Source organism: Cyprinus carpio, chromosome B19 (assembly GCF_018340385.1).
Source record: "Cyprinus carpio isolate SPL01 chromosome B19, ASM1834038v1, whole genome shotgun sequence".
In the NCBI taxonomy this organism is placed as follows: domain Eukaryota; kingdom Metazoa; phylum Chordata; class Actinopteri; order Cypriniformes; family Cyprinidae; genus Cyprinus; species Cyprinus carpio.
The window spans coordinates 16,013,817-16,034,072 of record NC_056615.1 but is presented as its reverse complement, the minus strand read 5'-3'; the positions used below and the strand labels follow the sequence as shown (position 1 = coordinate 16,034,072).

The 20,256-nt window shown below is 35.9% G+C and overlaps 1 protein-coding gene across 5 annotated transcripts in view; it reads left to right on the top strand.

Moving 5' to 3' along the window:
• csmd3b (CUB and Sushi multiple domains 3b) overlaps positions 1-20,256 on the top strand; it is a 370,548-nt gene that overhangs the window by 185,746 nt on the left and 164,546 nt on the right. For 4 of the 5 annotated variants that reach the window (XM_042745476.1, XM_042745477.1, XM_042745474.1 and 1 more), the window contains exons 7-9: positions 3,909-3,986; positions 11,561-11,648; positions 12,949-13,073. In XM_042745476.1, coding sequence (XP_042601410.1) covers positions 3,909-3,986; positions 11,561-11,648; positions 12,949-13,073 — 291 coding nt within the window. The remainder of the gene's footprint in view (positions 1-3,908; positions 3,987-11,560; positions 11,649-12,948; positions 13,074-20,256) is intronic. The other variant, XM_042745479.1, reaches the window with a different exon arrangement.

Below are 20,256 nucleotides of genomic sequence, written 5' to 3'. Positions count from 1 at the left end.
TGTTGCCCTCACATGCCTGACAGTAAGAAGGTGAAGGTCAGTTTTATGGCAGGGAAATATGATAGTATCACTATTTCCTATCCGATAACAAATGGTGCACAGGATCCACGCTTGACTTTGGTCCAGCTAATAATCTGACATCCAGGTTGGAAAACAATTACTGTAATCTATCCTTGACTAGATGGACATGGGGATAGGTTGCCAAGGGACTCGGCAGAGAGATAAGGTGGCAATGCAAGGACATGTCTGAGATCACATCAAAGATACCTGGAAGAGCCAATGTACATATAAAATGAAAGGCAAAGCGGATTGAAAGCACTTTCACCTGGAGTTTTGATGCTGTAGCTTGTTGATAGTGTTTTGAAATCTTCGCTTAACTTCAACAGGACCAAACAGGTGAAGATGCAAGTCTGTAGCAAGAAGAAAAACAAATGTTTGTGATAGCAAACCTTCGAACCCATCACAAGTAGTTGGGTTTGAGTTGATGAGTTCCTTGCAATGGGGATTTGAAGATTTGATTTGTACCAATCACATCCTGCGCAGCTCAGTGGAGCAGTCATTTCCAAGAAACCATGAATATGTTGACCTTGGTTAGCTGCTGACAGCTGCTCGATTTTTAAATTAATTAGTGTTTGAAAAGCGCTCTTAGCCAGAATAGAAATGTTGAAATGTCTTTGTCACACATGTGGAGGCTCAGGAAAATGTTAAATGACTAATTATAGATGTAAAATGTCAATTCGGTACCATAAAGAATTTGAGGAAAGTTTGGTTTGACAGGTAATAGACAGTAATTGCGGAAAGCTTGGTCTTTATTGCCTATATAGATGCATATTTGGGGTAGAAGGAATGCAGAACGGCTTCTTTTACAGTGCATTAGAATATACTGTATTTAGCATACATATGTGCATTTGCCAATATACAGATCGCTGATGTTGCATCCAGGCTGTTGGTTAGGAATTGTAATTAATGAGTTTGTGTTTTAATGTGTTGTCTGGTGTGTTTATAGTCTGATCTTAGTTTTATTGATGGCGTACAACATTTTGTGCCATTTGCAATACTCAAGAAGCGATAAGCAAATTACTTGAGATGTCTAAAGTGACATAAGTGATTGAAAGACATGCTGAAACATCATTTGGGATAATAACTGGTGAAAAATGAATTTCGTTTTCAAAACAGAAATGTGTCGCCATCATCATCATTCTGGTGTATAGCCCGTTTCTGCCAAAATTTCTAATTAATGTATTACGATTTTATGTCTGTGTTTCTGCTCAAGTTTATAATGATAGAACATCCAGTGTTAATGGGATGGTGTGCCACAGCTTAAAAGTTTTTTTTTTTTTCTTATGATAGCAAAAAGGAAGTATTATGGCAATTAGCATTATGTGTAATTTCAGCGTGTTTTAATGTACCTTTAAATGTGGTTTAATGTCATGTCATTGACTAAGGTCAACAGTCCTTTCCTCAGTTTTAATGTCTTGTCACTTGCAGAGCATCTCATTTGCAGGCCTCGTGTCAAATGATTTATTCAGCATAAACCTTTTAAGTAGAAACAGGTGCCAGAGCAAATTTCCATCTACAGAATAATTTACTAAACCTTTGGATCTGGGCGTGTCTATGTCAATAGCATATTCAAATGAATGCTAAATAGGTTCATGTTGAAGGCTTTTCAAAATCAGTTTTTCATTGGTATTTATTTATTTATGGTGATGGGCTGATCCAGTGGGTGGTTAATGGGTGCTCAGTAATGAAAGTGAGATTCCATTAGGAGTTGATAGAATGATTCCATTTTCAGCTGGATACTGTAGGTGTGTTATAATCACCGATCATTCTTAAACAGCTTCCTCCAGATATACAGGGGTGCTTTCAGTTTAGTTAAAAAGGGGACCATCTATAAAAACTGTTTAACTTCGAAATACTAAAGGGTGACTCTAAAGTAATGCTCTGGGTATGTACATTTTAATTCTGGCATAATGTTGATTAGCACAGAAAATAATTTCAACTCGCTCTCATCCACCTTAAAAGTATTACCACTTCTAAAATGGTGGTTTAGATAACTTTACAGCTCAAATACTAAACAGGTTTTTACTGAATCATTCATGCAAGTATTGAACAAAAATGCAGGCTTTGCATTACTGCTTTTCAACACTCTGGAATGTTGACCTGGTTTACTTGTGTTGTAAATGCTTTGCTGCAGCTGCGATTTGATTTAACAAAAAGTACAGATTGAGTCAATTATGTTCTGTATATCTAGCAACACTATGCCTCAAATATTGTCTAAAATGTATTGTTCCCAGAATTTGTTGTAATTAATTAATGTTCTTTGTAAGTGTACTTTGAAATAATGATACATCTTAGGAAGAAAGAGAAATTTTGTCAGTTTTGCTCCAGAGTGGGTTTAATACATGATTTTGATCTGCTACTTTTTACACATAAGATTTCAAATATTCTTTAGTATGTAGTCAGTTTTTTATTTTTATTTATTTATTTATTTTTTATTTTTTTTATTTTTTTATTTTTTTTTTGAGGATTTGGTTGGCATTGGACTTAGATGATGAATCACGTGTTTAGAATTTTGATAAAATCACTGCTTTTCTAGCTGTGAAAGTGATTTTTGGGAAGCAAATGGATCTATCAATGGGTTTTGGAAACTGAAGTTACAAATGTTGGAACATTGTTTTGTAAAAGATTATGTAAGGGTGGGCAAACATCGTATTTCATTTATATTCATAGGCTGCCTGAACTGTCAAATTTAGGGCCCTCTTTATCAAAAATTGAATATTTAGGAATGTATTGTATCTCTACAGGAAGTAGAGCCATTGTTGAATGTGCATTTGCATGGCTCTCAGATTTACACAAAGTTTAGAGCCCCAACATGTTCTCTTTTCCCCGTGACATCCATTTCAGTAAAAGAGAGAAACATTTACAGCTCTATTATGGAGGTAACAGTTTTTATAAATCCCATTTCCAATAATATCGCAGATGCGGTTTTAAAGTAAAAAATGAAGGCTGTTGTTTGCTTATAGCTCCATGTGTTCAAATGGTTACATATGACAGAAGACTAATTTACTGACAGAAAATCACACTAATTTCATATAACACATTTTATGGAATTTCTAATTTTCATTTGTTTAACCTGGCTGTTACCAAATTCTAGTCACTGTCACATCACTGCATCTGATGGCAAAGGTCGGTCTTCCCATCACAACTAATGTGATAACCAGGAATTGTTTGTGTTGCTTTGCACTCATTATGCATTTATTAGTTAGCTTGTTGAATGACATGCACCATTTACAAAGGGAAGAAGAGACATTAATACAAATAAAGCTTTTTCCACAATGTTTTAACAAATATTCAGAGTGGACTAGTTAATATTATCATCATCTTCATTATTATTATTATTATGAGCTTTTGCATTCCCAACAAGACTTCTGTTTGACCTTTGACATGCTGGGCTACACGGTTGTCTGAGCCCTAAGGACCGTACCATTTGTCTGCATGCCTGTCAAACAGCCACTTTTCCCCTGTAGGAATACCTTGGCAGACATTTGTGGCCCAAAATACTTCACAGAGGCATTAGACAAAGTCTGCTTCACATCGAATGGAGTAGACATGCAGCGCAAGCTGAAATCTTCCCCTTGTCAAGGTTGACAACTGAACAGAAGTCCTGTCCCTCCACTCCTTTATTAATCTTTTTTTCCTCACTTTTTCATTTTTATGCCTTTTATTCAACACATGCCCATATTTTCTGTTTGCAGAGCACATTGGAAACTGTTGACACTGCTATACCTTTTCTGCTCTTCTCTCTCATGCGCTTGATGATGGTTTATTTTTCAATGCTTACAAGTTTATTTAAAACCTGTTTCACCTGATTTCATGTTTTTTTGTTTCATTGTTTCCCCTTTAACTAGTGAAAAGGTCTGTAGATTTCAAATCTAGAGGAGTAAAATTATTCCCTGGCAAAGACAACAGCAACAAGTTTTCTATCTGTGAGTCTACCCTTTGTTACTATTTTATGGTAAACCTGTTACTCGTTTGGAGTCGATTACAGCAAACAGTGACTGTAAGATCATTGCAAGATCATCTTGTGCTGATAAGCATTTATCAGCGAAATCATGGATGAATTTCAGTTCCCACGAATATCTCACAAGCAGAAGTTTCCAGACGATTTCATTTAAACCCCCAATGAGAGTTATTTCCTCAAAAGCATAAATGCCAGTTTTACCGTAAAAATTGTGATTTGTACACCGTAATGAGGGAGTGACCTTGTGGCTAGCCGTATCTGCGCTCTTTGTATGCGTCATTTTTTTTTATATCAACATCCAGTTTTCCTTAGCTGCTCTTCATTTTACTTGCAAAAACAAAGATTTGTTTTCATGGCCTTTGGTCTAAAAGGTAAATTATGGATTTGTTTACGTACAGAAAATGTTTAACCTTGCGAGTTATGTAACAGACATTAGACATATACTGTATGAGCATAATCACGTAATTTAATTAAACAAGACAGTGACATGAAACTTAAATTCATGTTTCTTCACTTTAATGTTCTGACATGCATTCACATGTCTCTGAAACATGAAAAATTGGCATTTTATTTCAATGACTACTTAGTTAATTCAATATATATTCAATTATTAAAACAGTTGCACTAAGATGGAGCCAGCCCTATAGATATTAATAGCTCTTTCAGGTTCCTAAAACAGGGGTTTTTAAACATTTTAGGCCAATAATCTCTGAATATAATGGTAAATATTCTTGTATGGAATAAATAGAATAAAAAGACAGATTTTTTTGACATATAAAAACCATATACACTGTGTACGCATGAAATTCTAAAAACATAATAATAATAATTGTTTTGTTTTTGTAATTATTTTTAATTGAATTTACATTAAGCCATTTGGGGGGTCCCTGGACACCAGTTTGAAACCCATTGCTCTTAAATTTATTATGAATGTATCAACTTACACTTTAAAATGGAGAAGGAAAGTTTGTTCTATAGTTAGAATACACTTTTTTCCCCTGAAAGACAGTCCAGCATTGCAAATTAGCTGTAGATATGCAGTAACAGTCACTTCAGCTTGAGATAAACTACAAAAGCATGTATCCCATTGACCAAATATTTAAACACCTGCAATGATCTTCAACAATGTCATGTTTGTTTTAATTGACTCTTTTCTTTTTTGGTTTGCTTGTGCTCTTCTTATATTCCTTTGAATGTATTTGTGTTGTCAGAGTGTGCCATGTTTTTTCGATTTAGGTTCATTTTTTTATTATTATTATTGCTTTATTTGGGGATCGTTATCTGCCGATATTGCTTGCATGACCAATCTCCCTTGCCATTTCCAAAACAGCAGGCTCTCCGTCCGTGAACAGCACAACACAGTGAGCAATGTTTGCACCATGCGGCTCTGATCTAGTACCCATTGTGAAAGTTATCAAGCTAGATTACAGCTGTCAAACATGGGAAATATTCACTATTATGTTATTTTTCTTGTAATATGCATATTGTTGTGAATAATGCACTGTAAGCAACCCTTCCATAATTTCAGGCCTTTTCCATTCTGTGTGAAATTAGCTTTTTACTTTTACAGCTATTGAGGGGATTTGAAGCAGTGTGGCCTTTTAGATGTAGAGTAAGGCTAGCAGAAATGTGGTTTAGCACTTTCCAAAGTGATACATTTTTTTTAGATCCATAAGACAGGAAAAGAATATGCAAAAACAAATGCGTAAAATTGCTTTTGGTACAGTTTAGCTTTGAATATATTGCTATGGGATTGTTATACTAAAGATACCCACTCACATACTTTATATTTATAGCATATTGTCAAAAACACCTGCAGGTTGGGGGTCTTTTGTTAGACATTATAGTGCTGGGTATAATGGTTTAAAGTGCTTCTGGCACTGTGTTGTTCATAGATCCCTATTAAAATGACCTTAGATTGAACTCTGTACTTCAGTTGCACTGCTTACATGTTAAGTGGAGATAAAGAAGCCAAATAGAACAGCTAGTGACTCCCCTCTAATGCTTTTGGAATATGTTTTAAACATGTGCTTCTGAAAAGAGAGTCCATCTTGTTTCATTGTTAATGCAGCTTGCCTTGTTGCATTCAGAATCTAGTGTTAGAAAGCAAATGAGCCTGAAGCATAAAGAATTTTCTGTTAGGAACAAAATGTGTTCATAAATGCTGGTGTTCCATGACATCATGCAGTTAATAGAATTAAGATGGAATGTTTACACTCCACTGAGCAATCATTGACCTTTTATGCTTTCTCTGTAGTTATGTTGCAATATTTCAAGAGACATGTGATTATGTAAACACATAAGTGTTCAAATGCAGAATATAAAAAAAAAAAAAAAAAAATTGTGCTATCAAACATGTAGTTGCTCAAAATGCGTGCCTGTTCCGCTCTCTAGGGTTCTGTCCTAATAATTATAATTAAGTAGTATTATTATTATTATCATTCTTTGAGTAAATGTACCTTTCAGACCTATAAACAGCTCAGCTTAACTGTTTTCTATCTTTATTTAAAGTCAGATATCCCAGCCATCCGTTATCAATTATAAACTCTATGGAGGTTTATTTTTTAAATATTTATTTTTATATGTATTTATTTATGTATTCCCAGTGCCTACATGTGCCTAAGGCTGATTTTTATAGTGTGTTAATAATGAATTATGAAGGCCCATATAATTGGTTTCAACATTTTGCTAGTTTGAACCAGGCTTATCTGTTTTACAGTCCAACCAGTTGGTATATTTCTTTAATGGCTATATGGAAACACATTTTGTCAATAATTTGGCATGACATCATGATTGCACCTGTCTACATTGATCATGCGGAAGTGAGTGCATGTGACTGCATGTTTAATAGCTTGTTCGCTTGCTCGCCCTGTTTATGTGTTCACCTGAACACCCCATTTTTTCCTTAGCATGTTGGTGAGGTCCAAGAAAGGGCATGAAGCATTGAGTATTTATATAAAGCTATGTTTTATCTGTGATTTGTTTGTGCATTGGCCACATATGAATAAATCAACAATACAGATGTCTATGCGATATGCTCATAAGTATTTGATCAGAATTAGCTTCCTTATTCATAAGATTATGTAGAATACACTTTATACTGTGCAAGTTAGTGAATGTGATTCTGACAATGTCGTTTTTCTATTTACCAGTCAGTTCCTATCACAGACTAAAGACAGTTTAGCTAGGGATGTGTGTTTTTGAATTTATGAATGCTTTTGTGCTTGACTGTGTTGTGTCAGATACAGTGTCAAGAAAGTGTTTCATCAAGAGTGTGTGTGCGGGTATGTATTTGTCTGTGTGAATTAGAGGGATGCAGAGAAAGAGAGGCAGAGGGTAAGTTTGAGAGAATGAGAATAACAGGTCTCACAGAGAGTTCTGCTTCTCTGACTGTTGATTGAGCTTTAAAAGCCCTGTGGGTTTCATACTCCACTGGCCTTGAATGTGAGAAAAATGGAAACTTTTCTAAACATAGCAGAGGGATAATTCTAAAGGAGGATCTGGAAAAAAAAAGAAGTGCATTAAAATAACCCCCAAGTTCCACAGAAAGGCCTAAATTCTCTCAGGCTGATGAATGGTGAAAACTGAAGCATGATGCTTCAGCTCAGAGCCCATTAGAAGAAAACAGCAAGTTAAACGCCAAGACAGTCCCCTGACCTCAACATGTTTTGTTTTTTCACACCGCCAGTTGGGTCCTATTCGTTTTCTTCATTTTCTTTAACAAAATGCTGCTGTTTTTAAGCGGATGTGTTTTGATGTATGAAATATTACAGAACACGTTTCTTAGCAACAGCACTTTGCATGAAAAAGAGACTAATGTTGAGGTGTAACTAGTTTAGTTAATAATAAACTATCACTGCTTTGAGTTACATTTACTAGTACTTCAGTACATTTTTATATGCAGTTAAGCTTTTTCAAAATAGTGTACTGTAGCTTTAAAAGTACACTGCAGCTGTAAAATGTACCAAAAAAATTATTTTATGATTTTTTTCTTGTGACTGAAAGACTTAATCACAAAGGTCAACTAAACAATACAGTATAACAAGATAAGATTCTAGTGTGACTATTTTAAATGTACTTTTACAAACTTTTTCCACTTTTCAGTTCCCAGGGAGTTCATTATGTTCAGTTATAGTTACAGTGAAGAGGTTTCAGCTGAAGGTAGAGGAATTACATCAGACTGTAACTGGTCACAAATTCAATCAGGAGAACAAATGGTTCTGTAGAAATCATGACTAATTGACATTGAAAATAAAAGAAAATTGAGAAAATCATGAGGCATTTTACAAGGGAGGTGAGATAGGAGAGAGAGTTGTCTTGCTACATAGACTTGAGAGGCATGTTGGCCATTTTAATCACATTTTAGTGGCTTTTTTTGTTTTAATCAGGATTGGCTCACATCCAAAAACAGGGCCAAATTTGATCAAGCTTTCTCCAAAAGGTATACGGTCAAGATATCAGTCAGCCCTTCCAAAGACAATATCACTGAATGCCTCATTACACAGTAAAATGTGGTCTAAAGTTGAAGCACAAAATTGACACTTTAGTAGACAAAATGACTGAAAACAATCCATTAAAGTTAACTCAATCTAAAAAAAAAAAAAAAAAAAAAAAAAAAACATGATCAATAAGATGACTGGGATTGAAAAAAAAAGCTGAAGGCTTTTATGTAATTGTTTTTTCAGAATAAGAAGAAAATCTAATGTTGTGTCAGTTTTCATATACAAGTTGAGTAAAATCCAGTGCACTTGAAGGGCTCAAAGTATCACAGTGTTTGTTAGCTTCACAAGCAAGAAAATGTAACCTTAATCCCACGCATGTCTGTAAATACACCTTGCACATGTGTGCAGATATAACAATGCCTTTTTTAAACACATTCACAGTACTCCCACTCAGTCATCTTATTGAATGTTTCGCAATGTAGTCTGATTTTGAATCAAACATGCTAACTTTTTTTTTCTTTCTTGACATTCAGGGTTGATTTGTTTGTTTGTGGCCATTTTCAGAGACAAATCATAATTTGAATGGATGTTTGGACTGGTGACTGGTGAATTAGAAAATGAAAGTATAGACAGAGAGATAGATAGAGTGATAATATTAACCCGATCTCACATATTACAGACATTCATCAGAAACTGTCTGTTTTCGTCTGTCTTAAATCACAACATGTTAATTTCTTCATGTGTAGTTTTGTTATTTGCTGTTGTCGCCACCGATATCAGTATACATTCATCATGTCCTAGAGTTTTCCATTCAATTTAAACTCTGGCAAGTCAAGCGGTTTTTCCTGATTCCTGAGTTAAATAACCAATTTTTGGAGCAAGCAGCTGGATGTTATAGGCCCCATGTTTTATTAGTTCTTTAGTAATACAAAATAATTTGAAAGCATCAATGGATAAATTATGACACTCTGTATGTAATATTTTAGAATAGATTTTTGGACTTTATAGAGAGACATAGTTGACATGAACGTTATATATGTGACGTTATATACCATCTGAAACTACATTTTAGAAAAAAAAAAATCCTTGTACATTAATTTACATATTAACCTAAAATCTTGATAAAAATCCATGAACTTGCATGTCAGTTGGCAGGTAAAGTGGGAGTTGATTTAAAATAGTAACCATGGATTAATAGCATTAATATAATGATAATTAACTTAGTCACAGTGTGGGCTGAGTATCTCAATGTTCATAGCGCTGCAAAATACAGGAAAATCACATTTTGACAATCTGTTGCTTTTGATGTTAGTCACAGTTTCACCCATCCTTTGACAAAATCAACCTTTGTATTGGTTTGACATTTGCATATGCTCCATTTTCCCATTGCACCTTTCCAGAACCTGTAAAAGTTAATGAAGAAGCCAGATTGAATCTGTAAAAAGCATGAAAATGGATACTTGGAGGAAAAACAGGTTGAGGTGACTGACAATCAAAAAAGCAGAAATGTACATCATGTTTAAGTTAAAGTTCTAGCAGCTTTGATGTGAAGTAACATTTTAAATGGGGCTAATTTTCAAATAGCTTGAGAGAGATGAATCAAGAACAATATATCAGTCTGTCTTCCTCTACTTGTTTTTCCCCGTCTTTTTCTTGTTCTTTTTCCCCACAGTCACTAAATGATCATGTTTAAAACTAAGAAACTCTTGAATAATGTAATACTGTATTTTCTTGTCTTTCCACTTTATCTTGTGCTGTCCATTTGTATGACATTAAATGTATGTTATTACCTTTGACCGGTGGGATAAATTCACGAAACAGTTGCAGAACTTTAGCACACAATATTTCAGAAGAAAAACTAGAACTGCATCATTAGTATTTAAGTTGTCTTTTTTGTCCCAACATTTGCATAATTTAGTAAATTGCCAGTAAATCAACAGGAACAGCGTGTGCAAATAAATTACACCATCAGTAGGCATCCTTCAGTCCTGTGGCAAGATAACACTTCCATTATTCAATGGCAAGCCATTTCTGGAGAGACAGGACATCTTGAGCCTCGTTTAAATCCAGCAGGTGTTTACAAGTTTGAATCAGTAAACAGAAATTTGAGGAAGCTGCTGTTCCTCATCAAATTATCTTAAGAATCAAAAGTTTTGGGGACAGTTGAACAAATGCAAATGCATCCACTTAAGAACACGGTGATATGTACAACTACTAAGATGGTACAATTTTTTTTAAAAAAAATCTGTAAAATTCTGCATTTGCACTGTAGAGCTTCTTTAATAGTTCAGGATGCATAAAAAAGTGAGTGTCTTGAACACAGGGAGTCATTCTCATTTTACAGTGCTATGCTTGTGTGCATGCTGATGGTAGTGTGTATTTCTGCGTTATGTTGAGACCTCTCTTTGTAGTAATCAGCATATTTTAACTGCATGGTTAAATGAAATATTAATTGTGCATTCATTTCATCACACTATACACCTACAAGTGTGTGTGTGTAAAGGGCTGCATTTGAAGTCACATTCACTCAGTTGGAAAATGAGAGGTGACACTGTCCTCTCGGCCCCAGATAGAAAGTTATCAAAATTGCTCATCTTCAGACTAGTCACATGGCCCATGCCACCCACTCTGATCTTCAGTCTTAGCCTGTTTAGAGAATATATACAGTATATATATACAGTATATATTCTGCACAAGGGTTTCTGCATATTGCACTTGAATCACTTCTTTAGTCTTCTTTTCCCCCTCCTAACATAGTGTCTAATCTACTGTTAATGCTACTGATAATAAAGTGTGTCCTCAAATTAGCATGAAAAGCTGTTAATACGGCCTGGGATTTAGCAGATACACCACTTTCGGTGAAGTAGTCACACTCTTACAAAGCGACAACTGCACTGAGAGTCATTTGTGGGGATATGTTAAGTTATCAATTAGTTCATATCAGGATGTGTGCATTGTGTGTCTTTGTCTGTGTTCCCGTTTATGTTGCCCCTCCTCTAGTGTCAGCAGTTCTGTGAAACCGTTTGCATGAGACTTGCATGAGGATATGATATTTGTATGTATGTGTATAATGGCACACTGTGCTCTGAATTCACAGTAAACGAAGGAGGAATCAAACAGGCCTCTAACTCCTGTCCAGACCCTGGGGAACCTGAAAACGGCAAGCGCATTGGCAACGACTTTAGGTAATCACCCTTAGGTACTGTGTGTACCGAGAAGGTATCTGGTGACCGTTATTCCCGCATTCTCCACCAAAAAAAGCCAGCATTACATGCTAATAATTACATTCTTATTGTTACAGTCGCAGCATTCTGATGTTTCCTAAAATTCGTCATCATACATGCAGACAAAATATTGTAATATTGTTGAAGTGTTTGTCTTCTTGCTGTACTGATTGTTTTTAGCAGAAGCTTTAAGATTATATGCAGACAAGTTAAATAATTTCAACTCAAGTCAATGTTTAATGTCCACATACAGTATGGAATATTAGTTGTGTAATAACTGGGTTAATGTACAGTCAGCCCTTACATATTAAATTTTCCAAGAAGATAAGAAACCTGTATTATGGATACAGCGTGTCTACATGGATACTTGTCATTAATATTGTAACATCTGAATATCTTCTAGTAGTGTCCTCTGTTTAGCACTCCCAGAGCATATAAATCATGTTCTCCAGACCAGGCTCTTCCAAGACTTTCCCAATGTCTTGCTAATACCAGCTCCACAGGGAAGCTGACAATATGAGCATGACTTTACCGCTAATTAGGTCTAGTCGATTCAAAGTGTGACACTGAAGTTATTTCAAGTTTTTGTGTAACATGGCTTTAGGATTGCAGAAAAACCCCAGCGAATTCTGCGGCAGCGTTTGATGTTTGTTAGCAGAGGGTTTTACACACAAGATCGTGCAACATGTTGTAAAAAGAACTGTTTGCGGTTTCCTCAAATGAAGGTGTGGGGTTGTCAAAATGTGAAAGTGTCTGCGCTTGCTGAGTGGATTTGTTGAGTTCTGCTCAACCAAAGGTTGAAGGAATGGAGGAAGCTTCAAACTAGACTTTTATAAAGTATCAAGAAGCACCACGGTATTGATTGTACACTAGCATGGAGGATGAGACGCTCTTTTGATATCCTTTCATTTATTTATCCCCCTCTTGTGCATGCTGCAATACTTTTCTCTCAAACTTCTTTGTGTATGTGCGCTGCGTAGAAATGAGATGGTATATTTCATTTGAAATTTGAATATTTTTTGGGGGGAAAGACAAACAGTATTTTTCTGTGCCGTCTTGCATGAATGACTGCTGCCGTGGTACACAATGTTATAACCCACTGAACTGTGGTTTTAGCTATAAAATCCTCATTTCCATGTGCATCAAATTAAATATGGTATTCACCCTGATTATTCAGTTGTGCTAATGGATTTGTGTTGGATCTGATTTGTTTGTCATCCTGTGTGTGTTCACGCGTGCATATGGGTCCTGATCCCTACAGTATTGGTGCCACGGCCCAGTTCACCTGTGATGAAGACCACGTTCTCCAGGGCTCCAAAAGCATCACGTGCCAGAGAGTGGCGGAGGTGTTCGCGGCATGGACTGATCATAGACCTGTTTGTAGAGGTGAGTCTATTACCTGCAAACCACACTGAACATCTGTATATGTTTCTTTTTAAATTCAAGAAGTGTAAATCAGATTAATGTTAAACGGTGGTTATCTGTGGTCTAGTTCTGCAGTTTAAAGGGGTGTACTGCAGGTACTATAAAAAGAGATGTTTACAAAAATGTTCACGCTGCTTTTTGCCTTACAATGAAAGTAGATGAGTACCAGAGGCTGCTATAAAAGGTTCCAAAAATTTTTCTTACTATCTATTTATCTATCTATAACCTATGACTCTGACTGTTCAAACCAGATGTGAAAAGACGTTTCTGATCTAGCATTATTAATCTGTAGGCTAAGAACATTTCAAAAGAATCATGTAATTATAATTGGGAAAATTGTTGTTAGATGGCTAGGATAGAACTTAAACTTTGAAACTGCTTGTTATCTTTCTTTTCTGCTCAAGATGAGAACGTTTTGATTATTGTAGCTACATTGTTTTTAGTAGATAATGCTTTCAAGTAAAATATTAAAACAGTATAGATTTCTGAAGGAAAACCCTGAATGGAAACAGTATTTTTTCTGACACATGGCCTCACATGTATCTAAATATAAAAATACAATACTTGTAAAAAATTATTTTTTATTTTATTTTATTTTTTTGTCCAGACCTTTGCTTGGAAGAAAATATAGAGGCCTCGCCTCTTGGAACTTTAATTGAATACCCCTGACTTGTATCATAAATAAATACTTTATTTTTATGGTTTTGTAATATCTGTGTCTCATATTTGCTTATGTGTCATGGTAGATCAGACTCTTATTATAGAATTTGATTACAGAAAAACTGTTTTTAGCATGGTAGTGGATTAAAACATAGCCTATAAATAACAGGCTGGATGTACAATAACCTTATATCTTAACACTTTTTTTTTTTTTTTTGTTTTTTTTTTTACAAAGCAGATCATAGATCATATATTTTGTCTAGCCTATAAAACAGCTTCGTAAATAGGAAGATTTAAATACATGAGGATTCTGAATGGGATTTTTTAGCGAACCCTTAAATGACTCATGACCAAAGACTTGTCTCAGACTCAAGCAATAAAGACTTCAGACTTGACTCAGACTCCAGGTTAAAGACTTGTGAACATCTCTGCTCTAAGGTATTAATATTCACCTTCTAGGGCTAGATGAGATACAAAGTTGTCCAAAAGATAAGATACAAAGTTCACTGGCCTCAGTGAAAAGGTATACATTTTAAATATACAGTATATATTTTTTCTGACAGTGTAAATTTGCCACAGACTGAAATTAGAGTTGCAAAAATCTTGCCCTCTAATCTCATTTATGCATATTCTTATATGACGTGTGTCACTTCAGTCATGTGACAAGTAAGAACTTAAGGGTTTAGCATTGCTGACATCAAATAAATCTCTGCACATAATATTTAAATATGTACTTATGCACATTAAGCAGCTAAACCTGGTCACCATTCACTTGAATTGTATGGAAGAAGAGCAACTTGAATATTCAACTTAAATTTCCTTCTGAGTTCCAGAGAAGAAACTAGCCAAACGGGTTTGAAAATAATTTTTGGGTGAACTATCCTTTTAAGTTGAAACCTACACAATGTCTAAATAGGTTGTCAGCCTCTCTTATGAATGTGGGTCAGCCATCGTGATGCGATATTTGGTCTGAATACTTAGTAGGAATAATTATTGCTTGAAGGGGTAAGATAGAAGGGGTAATATTAATTAATTTCGGGAGTGTTTGCAGTTGTCTTGTGACAAGCTTACTAATCAACTTTTTTTTCTTCTTCTGCTGGATCTGATAGTATTGCCATGGCAACTAGTAAAATTTAGAGCAGAATTTGCATGCCAGCAGTGACTTCTAGCTTTTCACAGCCCTAATGGCTTTAAGTGTCAGTTGGCTGCCCTGGGCAAACAAACAGGAATTGAACTGTCTCCATCATTCAGGAGGACACTTTAATTATAGTTTAAAATGAAGTGGAGTGACATGGACACTTTCATCAGCATTTAGGAATCACTGGATGTTCTGTTTTTAACTTATTTTACTTGTTACTTTTAAACACTTATCATTCATTAAACAAGCACAATATGAATTAATTTAGCCATAGCATTAAGTTAATTATCATTTCTGTTTTTAGTGTTTATTTAAAACAAGGGCATCTTGCTATCATTGAAGCCTCCAATCTGTTAGTTAGCAGCTTGCACCGTCTTTTAATGTTCAGCTATCCAGCAGAAGTGACAAGCCAGTTTTAAATCCCAGTTGTGCAGGGGTGGGAACGTTGTAAAACTGCACAAATGATGTGTTTCCATGCAATGTAATTTGCATAATTTCCTTTTATGAATATTATCATGTACTAGCCTGCTTTGTTTTGACCTGTGCAGTGGCTTATGTTAAGCTACAGAATTACTATGCATGTAAAATTATAATTATTTTAAACTGCAAGGTTTATAAATGGCTTTTATTGACGTTTCAGTTTATCTTGCATGTTTTTTTTTAATTAGATGTAAAATATTAAACTGGATATAATAACATGGGATATTAAACTGTCATATGGTCATGTTACTATGTGCCCCGCCTTTGTATTTAATTAGATTAAAGTAGACTTTTTCCTAGTGACCAATCTCTTAAAACGTCTTCTTTTCAGTCACAGCTGTGGATGATAGCCACTAATGAAAGGAGGCTTGCATGTTCTTGTGCTGCCATCAGCCAGTCAGGGCGTCATTTTTTTCCAATTCCAGAGTAGTCACATTGGCATTTACTACTCAGACTATTGGCTCAAAAACTTCTGTCTGGAACAGAGAGTGCCTGTGAGCAAAGATGGCAGATTTCAACCTTCCAGAGAGTGCTGCACTAGCCAAGCAACTGCCATTGATCTGAGAGCGAATGCTAACATACTCTGCAGGTGTTATAGACCTCTATGAGCAGAAACTAGAGAGTGCGACCCCAAGTGGCCACCTAGGGAAATCACAGGTGATATATTTACAATTTACAGTTTGTCATAAAAGTTCTTTATGTGTTTATTTATCAGCAGACAGAAAAGACAGAGAATTTAAAAATTCGTAGTGTGTATTGGGTCAAGTGCAGTAATTCTTAGATTATTATAGAAATTAGAAAAGACAGTTGGTCTAGTTGTAGAAGGACGAGTGCCCTTATATAAGTGGTATTGTTTCTGAGATGGACTATTAATGTGAGTTTGTGTTTGTTTGGATGAGTTTAGTATGAGTTTTGTGGCTTTAAGACTCCAGCATGCAGGAAAATGAAGGTGTGGAACAGTGTTGGAGGTTTAATGATGTAATTGATCATTCTGGGTGGCGATTGTTTTTTTAGTATAGACTGTTCCAATGTCTTGGAGTCTCCTAATCTTTATGTTTGGTGCTGACTTGGCCCATTTTCCCTGCAGAGGTCGGATTCAATGTCAGGAAGTGTAAAACAGCAAATATGGCTGGATATACAGGGGATAGATAAAGGTGGCTGTTTAATCTGGTGCAATGGGCAATTATCTTGATTCTTAGAACTAAAAACTGAATTATACGTTCCCCACCCCCTCCCCACTTCGGAAAAATGTTCTTGAATTAAAAGATTTAGTAGTGGTAGAATCACAATAGGCAGTCAAGTTAATGTCAAGTCAATTTATATCCTTAGTTTAGTTTTTCTCTCTTTTTCTCTTTGCATTTAGCTTTGATTGTAATAAACGTCAGTCTTATGCAAGCAAGAGTTCTTGTCATTGTTTTGTGAAGGTGGGATAAAATGTGACAGGCTATCGTTGGCCAAGTAATGAATTGTTTGCTCATCCTGTCCTTTAATTTTATAGATAATTTCTCTCTGGCTGCTTTGCTACAGGCGAGAGAGCCAAGCCAAGGCCGTTCATTTAGCAAGCCGTAATTGAGCTGTCAGGGAAGGCACAAGCATGCACAGATATACGTCACTGTGAGAACTGATGTAGCTTTCTGGACCCCTTCCCTGAGCTCTTAAATTGCCAGCTTGTCCATAAGTCGTTGTCGCTAGTATGTAAGAACAGTACAACAACACTGAGGCGTAGTGACAGGAATAACAGCAGGGATGGACTTGTGAATTGTTTATGGACACTCTGTGTATGCAGCATCAGTGTTGTAGCTCTTAGTATTGTGCGTCTAGAGAAAAGTGGGAAGGACTTAGAGACATTATGAGATGAGATAACATGATGGAGAGAGAGATACTGAAGGTAAAACAAACAGTAGAAGCATGTACTGTCATTTATTGTCCAATAAAAAGAACAAAAAGACCGAAAAACACGTCAGAGAGCAGTGTTTATCTTGTCAACCAAATTAGTACTGAAAATGTTTATTGACAAAATGTGAGCTAGCATTTTAATTAAAAATATTGATTTTAAAATGTTATATACACCATTTGCATGCATTATTATTGATTTTGAAAACAGTTGTGCTGCTTAATAATTCATATTTTACCCTTATATCATTTATGTACTCTGATTTCATGTAGCATCGTCTCAGTTGGTTTGTGCTGTCTAAAGCCATAAAAACAAATGGGCACAGAATACAGAAATACAGAAAATTTTATCGATATACCTATACCATTTCATTATATGAGAATAAAACAGATTAACGTCACAATTGTAAATATAGCAATGCTCGAAATGGCCAATGAATAAATTTGCATAATTTGGGGCAAAAATCGAACCCATCGCCGTGTCGCTCACTTTGAAGGTAAAAATCATTGTCAAAACTAAAATAGTTTTATTTTAAAACATAGGAGGCCATCTCGACTAGGAAGTATGAAGGTGGAAACAAAGCCTTATCACGTTCCGCAAGATAATATCTCAAGGCATTAAGTCCCTTTTCATGAGTAATGTTGGTGTAAAGACTCGATATATCTAAAGTTAACAACAACACTGTATCAGGTAGATCTCATAACACAGAGATCTTATTAATAAAATTTGTGGAATCTCTAATGTAAGAAGGTCATTTCTGCACAAATGGTTTAATAAAATAATCCACATATTGAGATAAAGGAGATAAAAGAGAGTTGGTTTGTGCCATTATGTGGCAGCCAGGAGGATCAACCAATCTTTTGTGGATTTTTGGAAGAGTATAGAAAACGGGCATAATTGGATATACCTACGATATAAAAAGTCAAATTCTGATTGTGATATCCAACCATTAGTTTTGGCATTGTTTAAAAAAGACACCACTTCAGATTGATAGGTTTGTTTTAATAAGATCCAGAGCAGACATAAATTAATTTAGAGCAGTTCTCTCATTAGACAACAAATTATGCACACGATTCTTGTTCGAAACTACACAGGATTTTAAAACATCTTATGAATCATGTGATTGGACACAGTCAGTCAGAAGGTACTCCTAGGTCTGAACAGAATCTGAGGTAAAGAACAGGGAGCTGATTTGGAAAAGAAGTAACGTAATTTTAACTGTCTAAAGCATTTAAACAGATCCACTTTAAGGCCGAACATATTCAGTAGGAACAAATGATAGTCCTTCAGATAACACACCAATTTGATTGTGGGACAGTTCTATAGAAGAAATGTTAATAACTGCCTCTTTGAGAAGCTCAGAGTCAATGGTCGTGGCTGGTCTCTTTGATGTCCTAATGCCCTGTCAACATTTTACCCTCTTTTGCGTTGCCACGGAGGAGGGGCTTGTTGGTCCAAAAGAGGAACAGAGGCTTGGGCACTGGAGTCACGGTCCAAAGTGAAGTCACTCCCATTGGAGTAATCACTGTGTGCACCCATGTATCTGGTGCGATTCCGAGTTGTTACAATAGGTGGTCCATGCTTATGAGTATTATAGTCACTCTCACCACTGGTTTTAGTTGTCGAGACATAGTCCCAATGATATATTAATTTTTCTTTACATTACATTTATGCATTTAGCAGACGCTTTTATCCAAAGTGACTTACAGTGCATTCAGGCTAACATTTTTTACCTAACATGTGTTCCCTGGGAATCAAACCCACAACCTTTTGCGCTGCTAACGCAATGCTCTACCACTGAGCCACAGCAACACTACCTCAGGATATACCTCATTCCGGACATAATCCTCAGTGTCACATTTGTATTTCATCAGTTTAATCTCTTTTAAATTCTCACAATACTTCTCCGTGGAGGTTTTTATAGTGGTGAGAAAAGCATCAAAGTCAATCTGCGGTATTGCCTTGATTTTCTCTTCTACATTTGATCTGTTCTTGAGTCTCCTTGATATCCATTGATACTTGTTCTTTAATCAAAAGCATCAAGTCTAGAGAACATTTGTTGAGGATCTCACTCCATTTTTATTTTTTATTTTTTGTAAACTTTATTATTACCGCATAGCGAAGGTGATCTAGGAATTCTCAGGCCTCTTGGAATTTGATTGGTCTGCTACATTTTGCACATTCATTCTCAACTAAATTGTTGAATGAACATAAAACTAGATATTGAACAAAAATCTGTTCATAAATCAGTGCTTTAGAAGAGTAAGGTGGAAGGATGTTGCATTTGTTTAACCACCAATAACTTGTAGCCAGGGGTAGAAATCATCGTGTTATACGCAAGTAACTTGCTGGCTGTGTCAGATTTGTGTTAAGGAGTGCCTGCAGCTATCTGGACAGCTGCCTTCTTCGTTGGGAGTCTGCACGCTCAGAGAACATGACCACCTACTGCGCAGGCTTATAAAACCCCCAGCCCCCTGCAATGTTACCCACTCCAGAACCCTCTCAGTATGGATGAGAAGTGTGTTTCTGCATGAATCCACGCCCCCATCTTTGTCTCTCTCACACATATGTGAAGTTTGTGCGTCTATCTCTCAGCGGGCCCCTAACCTTTAGCTCTCGACTAAATCACTACCTTCATGTCACTTGGGTGCCTGTTTGTTCCTGAAGCTACAGGCTGCACAAACTAATTGACAAGATGCTACATGAAATCATGCAGAAAATTGCCTGGATCTATGTTTTTTTTTTTTACATCCCGGGGGTACGTTCAGTTAATCATAAATTTTAGTTCATCCATTTATTGGGTCCGACACCTGACATCCTCCCTTAGCATTCCCCTCCTTTTTTTAAAGGTTTGTAAAGCCTTAATAGAACAGACCTCTTAATATTGTCACAGTCGTTCACAATTGGAGGGTCGTGACCCGTAAATACAAAAATACTATGTGAGATATGAGTTATGTACAGTAAATATGATA